The sequence below is a fragment of the Struthio camelus genome, chromosome 1, assembly GCF_040807025.1.
Source record: "Struthio camelus isolate bStrCam1 chromosome 1, bStrCam1.hap1, whole genome shotgun sequence".
NCBI lineage: Eukaryota > Metazoa > Chordata > Aves > Struthioniformes > Struthionidae > Struthio > Struthio camelus.
The window spans coordinates 56,647,723-56,654,466 of NC_090942.1; the positions used below are offsets into that span (position 1 = coordinate 56,647,723).

At 47.4% G+C, this 6,744-nt stretch overlaps 1 protein-coding gene across 1 annotated transcript; it reads left to right on the plus strand.

The window, feature by feature from the left end:
• Positions 1-1,287: 1,287 nt before the first annotated feature.
• SNU13 (small nuclear ribonucleoprotein 13) lies at positions 1,288-4,819 on the plus strand. The gene is made up of 3 exons (XM_068940914.1): positions 1,288-1,620; positions 2,655-2,775; positions 3,865-4,819. The coding sequence occupies exons 1-3, from the start codon at positions 1,618-1,620 to the stop codon at positions 4,125-4,127; spliced, it is 387 nt and encodes a 128-aa protein (XP_068797015.1). The 5' UTR covers positions 1,288-1,617; the 3' UTR covers positions 4,128-4,819.
• Positions 4,820-6,744: the final 1,925 nt, after the last annotated feature.

A 6,744-nucleotide genomic window follows, 5' to 3' on the forward strand; every position in this document is an offset into this window, starting at 1 on the left:
GGCTCAACCTCTCCTCTGGTACCCTTTCATCCACGTGTGAGCCCTCAGCCCTTAGACCCCTTCCTTTTCCTTTTCCCCTGGTTGTCCCCTGTCGTGTTTCTATTTCACTTAGCTCCTTCCTCTCCCAAGAGGGCTTAATACTTTGTAGGGCCTGCCTAAAAGAAGGAGAAAATTTTCGTCCTTTACAGAGGTGGTCCCTCCACTGCAAACAATATCAAAATGAATTGGTTGTGTGTGTGTTAGAACCTTAAACTGGTACAGTCTATATGCAGTGTAGAATAGTAGGGAAAGTTAGCTTTCCTCAGCATCAAAGCCCCTTTAAAACGTAAACATCTGGGAGATCTCTATATCCAAGGATAGATGCTCAGGAATACGCTCACACCATATTCACAAAACTGCTAACAAGGAGACATGTACCCGTACAATATGGGCTGTCACCCCTATCTACAGAGCCTTGTCATTTAGTAATAATGTTAATCATAACATGCCGCTGGTCGGTATGAGCACCTGTGGAAATTGGTAAATAGCCCTTAGACTTTCAGCTTTATTTGGCAGAGGAAAAATGAAGAACGAGACATGATTTCTCAGTACCCTTCCATTTATATTTTACATTACAATATACATTACTGTAGAGTCTGGGTCGAAATGATGCTTTACGCATCCCCACAATTCCCTGGAGAAAGAAGTCTGTACTGTCATCCTCATTTTCAGAGATGAAGAACTGAAGCACAGAGAAGTCCTGATGGGCCAGGAGCAGACAAGCAGTCTCCCACTGAGGAGATGTGTAGCTGTAGTTAGTACCTCTCCAAAGTTGAGCAACTCTGCCTTTAGCTTTAGATATAGTTGAACTTTTCATGACTTCATTTTGGGTAATTAAGTCAAACACTTTATCCTCTTCTGCACTTAGAGTGGAACAAAGCTAATAAAGGTGGAATATAAGTGGGAAGAAAATAAATCTCAGAAAAAGCATGAGTATGTCTCTGTGTGCTGTAAATTGAACAACTCCCTGTCTCACGTAGTACTGTATGATGCAGAATTGTCTGCATACTGGTGTATTATGTGTCTGGGCAGGAATAGACCAGCCGGCAGGGAGCAGGAAGCCATCTCAGCTCGGCAGAACCCGGAGCTGTCTGGTGCGCGCGGTGCTGCTGTGCTTCCTGCGTATCCTTAAACCGGCAACCCCCCAGCCTCCACACCGGGAGCGTATCTGCAGTCACTCGGCGTTGGGGCACCTCTTATTTTTCACGCGCAGGTGGCCAACTAAGCGTCATTTGTATGCACGTTCTTGGGGTCGGAGGGCGGGGGGCCTGCAGACGAAACACGCTTGCGCCTGAGACAACGAGCAGACGTTTACCCGCCGCTGACGCCGTCGCGGAGCGCTCCCGCGCCTAGCGCCCGGCCTTGGTTTTCCCGTGGCGCCGACCCCACGGCTCAGCCCCCGCCCCGCGGCGCCGCCCCTTCCCGCCCCCCGGGCTCACCCGCACCTCACTTCCGCTGGCGACGCGTTTCTCCTCCGCCCGGCAGCGCGCTAACCTCTTCTTCCCCCCCCCTCCTCCTCCTCCTCCTCCGTGAAGCTTTCGGGCCGAGAGGACCGACGCGGACGCGTGCGGCGCGGCCATGGTGAGCGGGGCGGCGGGGGGCGCTCCCGAGCCCCCCCCCCCCACGAGGGGCCGTCGGGCTGGCCGCCTTCCCCCCGTCGGCAGCCCCGCTGCCTCCCCGGCGCTGGCGGGGGAAGCACGCGGCGGCGGGGCCGCCCCCACGCTGCCGAGCGGGGCGCGGCGGGGGAGGCCGCGCTTGCCGCGGGGGGGCTGCTGCACGCGCGCGGGCCGCTTTAACACGCGCGAGCGGGTGGCGGTAACTCGCGCGGCGTCTGCAGCATGGGGGCTGGGCGCTCTCCCACGCGTGGAGAGAGCGGGGGGGGGGGGGGCTGGCGCTCCGTGCCGTGGCCCGGGCCGGGAGACCCGGCGCCCGCCCTGTCCCCGGCTCTGCTGGCTCCGCGGAAGCAGAAGCATGTGCTCCCTGTGCGGAAGAGCAGCTTGGGGGCAGTGCCCTAGCTCCCCGTTAGGGCTGGCGGCAGGAGATCGCAGCCGCGGGACGCTGGAGCACTCCCTTCTAGACACTAATCGTGTTTAAGTGGTCAGCTTTTGAATGCGATTGAAAACAATTCCAGTTCCGCCAGTACTAGTTATTAATGCCTGTTATTACCATTCCAATATGCTGTTGATGTTAAAATCTAGAAGCTGTTTGTAATTTGCAGAAGTAAATCCGATACCTTACTCTTCTCAAGCTTTCTTTAAAATTAAGGTCTAAACTTGTTAAATTGTTGCTGGCGGCAACTTGCTCTGAAACACTTCACTTATATAGTATCTGGGGTAGCACATGCTTGAAGACTGCTCCTGGGTCACTGCTGCTAGATTACAGGATTGAAATTGTCCAGCGTTATGTGGCCCAGCAGTGGGGGCAGAGGTGCCGTTTCGTTTGAACATGAGAAATGAAATGCAATGGGATTTTTGGTGTACGTGCTGAGGAGATGAGAATAGTAAGCTGAGTTGACCCCAGCAGTTGATAAGTGTGATAGACTTAAGGCCTATGTAGCGTTGTTCAGAACAAAGCCTCCTTTGCTCCTTGTGTAATACTCGTCTCTTTTTCTCTAGAGCGAGGCAGAAGTGAATCCCAAAGCTTACCCACTGGCTGATGCACAGCTCACCAAAACACTACTGGATCTTGTGCAGCAATCCTGCAACTACAAGCAGCTACGTAAGGGAGCCAATGAAGGTGAGACCTGCCTGTTACGAAGTATGCTAGAGTTGCTTGAATTATCAAAAGAGCTTTGAGAAGCTGTGGCTGGAGGTTTGTCTTTTCTCTCCAGGTGTGGGCCACTAATTTTACATAGATCTTGGCTAATGCAAATATGCCTTGCTTTCCTTCTCCCCTTTGCCTGCTTAGGGAATAGTCAGGGACAGAATTCAACGGTAACGTTTTCAACCTTTATATACAGTTCTGGAGGATGCTCAAACTGTACTCCTGGTGTACTGTGTTCATGTATACTTTAGTGGTGAGGCACTGGGATTACCCGATGTCTAGTTAGTTTAGAATTATAAAATAATTTGGGTTTGAAAGGACCTGTGAAGGTCTCTGGTGCAATCTGTCCAGAGAAGGCTTTCTTTAAAGCTGGATCAGGTTGCTCAGAGCCTTGTCTAGTCAAGTTTTTAAAAAATCTCTAAGGATGAAGACTCCACAATCTCTCTGGGCCCCTGTCCTAGGGGGTTCTGTCCTGTATTACTCTCAACGGTGGAATTTTTTTCCTTATATCCCATCAGAATTTCCATGAGGCAACAGTCACAGACTGCAACTTGTCCTTTCACTTTGCACCCATGAGGATAGTCTGGCTCTATGCCCTTTAGGTAGTAGAAGATGGCAATGACATCCCTCCACACCTTGGCCTTCTCTTCTCTAGGCTAAACAAACCCAGATTCCTCAGTATCTCCTTGTCCGTTGTGTGCCCCGACCATTTTAGCTGTCCTGTGCTGGACTCGCTCTGCTTGTTGATCTCCCCCCTACACTTGAGGGCAAGGCTGAACCCAGTATTCCACATGCAGCTCGGAGTGCTGCGCATGGGGAATGATCCCTTCCCTGGACCTGCTGACTGTTTTGAAGGTCAGCTTTCATCTCTGCGCTGCTGACTGCCGCTCTGTTTAGTCTGGACTTCTTTCATGGCCCTGGAGCTGCCATTTTCCTTGAGCTGTCCTCATGCTACCACTGGATTTCCCGCTTGCTCATGCAAATTTCAACATCTATTAATCTTGCTTTTCATTAATGTGCTTTATAGAAAGCCCTAGACTTAATCTTAAGTTTCTTTTGCAGCCACCAAAACACTGAACCGAGGAATAGCAGAATTCATTGTGATGGCTGCAGATGCTGAGCCCTTGGAGATCATCCTACACCTTCCACTTCTCTGCGAGGACAAGAACGTGCCCTATGTCTTTGTGCGCTCCAAGCAGGCCCTGGGCCGGGCATGTGGTGTCTCTCGGCCTGTCATTGCCTGTTCGATCACCATCAAGGAGGGATCACAGCTAAAGCCTCAGATCCAGTCTGTCCAGCAAGCTATAGAAAGACTTTTGGTCTAAATGCCCATGAGCTTAAGTTTGTGTGGAATAGGACAAGCTGGAGTTGGGGGAAATAATGTTTAGCTGTAGTTGATGAGGTAATAGTTTTGATATCAATGTTTCATTTCAAAACACCTTTTTTTTTTTATTTGTTTAATAGTGACTTAATTCTGAAAGTGTTTCTGCCTCTTCTCCCCCTTTTTTTCCTATTCTTCCACTCCAACACAGTCGTCATTGTATTACTTCTTAAAAAGTGATTGTACAGCTGTATTCCCTGTTTGATGTTTAAAGGGGGGGGGAGGGGAGGAAAAAAAAAAAAACGCTTTATCTCAATGTCTGCCTGCTCAGGGCTTTAATGTACCCGTTAGCTTCCTTTGTGCTGCAGTTTTCTGCCGAGTGTTTAACTAACGAATGTAGATCCCCAGCACAACTTGTGCATTTAGACTGCTGGAGGTGTTGCTTTAAAGTGATGAAGCAGCGTAGCCCACGTATAAGGCAGACAGTGGCTACTGTGTAGCAGCGGATGGAGCCAAGATCAAGCCACTACACACAGCACAACCTTTTTTTTCTTCTTGAAACCAGACAAGGGACTTCTATAAGAGGTGTATGGGGAGCAGAAATTTCATGGCAACGCACAAGGTGAAATCTCTGATCTTGCTTTTGTTTTTAAATACTGACTTTTTAAGAAAAATAAAAATGCTGACAAAGATATAGACAGGAATGTCCATAATTGTCATACTCTGGGAGACATTTGCTCTGATTGAAGTGTTAGTGCTTGCTCAGTTAGCTGCTTGATCAGAGATTGGCTAAAGCTACTGCAGTGGGGTAGTTCATGCTCCTTTGGTTTTGTGTGTGGAGTGCGTCAATGAGCTGCAAAGCTTGGGTTTCCTAGGATATTTCAGTACCAACACAGTAGGAAGCAGCCTGCTGTGGCCAAGAGGTATTCGCCAGATATACAGTACTACTTATGAAAAAGATCTCATGTTTTTACTGAAGCTACTGTAATATAGTCATATGACTGAAGATCTACCCTTCAAACCAGAGCCAAGAAACTAGAAAGCAAGTCACTTTTCACATGAAACAATTTGCAACATGAGAATAATAGAGAACCCTCTGTTCCTGAAAAGCATGAAGCACTACTAGCATTTTGGATTAGTGGTGGTTTTATGGAGCTAGTTTTAGTTAAATACATGCTGTGTACTAAATCCAGTTACTGTTTCCAGCTGAAGAGTCTAAAATAGCTGCATTGGAGTAGGTCATGCCAAACCTCTCTCTTATGTTGCAGGAAGTCTGGACTTTAATTGTTGGAGCTTCTACACAGTCTTCTGTCTCTCCCTACAGGATTACTTAGCTGCACTCTATGGGGGCCTTCCCCACATTTGCAAAGTAGAATGCAAAGCTGGAGTGGAAAGAACCGTGTAGTGAACACCAGTAGGTGTGGTAGCAGAAGGAAAAATAAACTTCTCCTGTAATGTTTCCACAGAGGCACCAACTGCTTACCTATAGTAAATACATTTTAAGCAGATGAAATCAGCTCATGAAAGACGGAAGACAACTTATGTTTGTATTTTATATTTTTGTAAACGGCTGATATTAGTAGTATCATTGATGAGATGAACTTAAGTCACTAAAAAGACAGAGTCCTTTCCTTTGTATGTATGTTAGCAGAACTGCTGTTCCCTTACAATGATGCTGATTGTTGGGCTAGATGTGTTCAAAACCACAACTTTGCAAAGGATTTGCCCTAGCAGGACTATACCTAGACAATGTGTGTAAGACAAAGCACATGAGCAGCAGAAATAAAGGATTCTTGAGCAAGCAAAACTGTCTTAATCTTTTGCTCTGAAACTTTCCATCATCCTCTCTGTTAAATTCTGCTTAATACAATAGCCTGCCCCCCAAAAAAACAGGGAGAGCCTCTGATAACTCAGACAAAACATGCCATAATCATCCAAAGGCTGCAACATACAGCACCCGGAGGTTAGCAAGCCAAGAGGGAATTGAAAAAGGGCATTTAGGGAGGGAAAACGCACAGAATTAAGAACAAGATAGTCTCACAATTTTATCACTTTCAATTCAAGTCTTGCTAAGACAAGCATGACTACTTTGAATCAACTTGGATTACAGTATCACAATAGACTCTCTATCTAGTTTCAGTCCTGTGGTGCTCAATATGGGCTAGCTGCTCTTTCAAGAAGAGTTGTACAGGTGGAAGCGAGCAGTGGGCTGGCAAAGTGGTCACTGTGCCAAGAGAGCATTCACAGCTGGCTCCAATACGTTTGCGTGCACTGCACTCACTACAGCATGGACATTACCTTAATATGTGACTTAATTCTACAAGAAGTTGCCTAATTGTTTTGGGGCCAAACAGTGGAATCTCTATGCTGAACACAAAAACACCATGCTTTATGTATTCCATGTTTGCATCCAGTGCAAAGTTACAATTTAGCTAAACAATTAGCACTGCTTTCTATAGCAAGGAGAAGGACTGTTTATCCACATACTGTTTCTACTCATCTTGCACTGCAAGACAGGTGGGGTGACCCATGCAGTGGGAGTTTAAAAACCAAACATATACACCCCTGGATACAGCCTACATGAATAGGATTCAAAAAAATACCAGAAGGAACAATGCATG

What these genes read in the sequence shown, in the direction of transcription:
- SNU13 (XM_068940914.1), top strand. An exon ending in ACGTAAGGGAGCCAATGAAG is followed by an intron (nt 2,776 to 3,864) that starts GTGAGACCTGCC and finishes TTTCTTTTGCAG; the next exon opens with CCACCAAAACACTGAACCGA.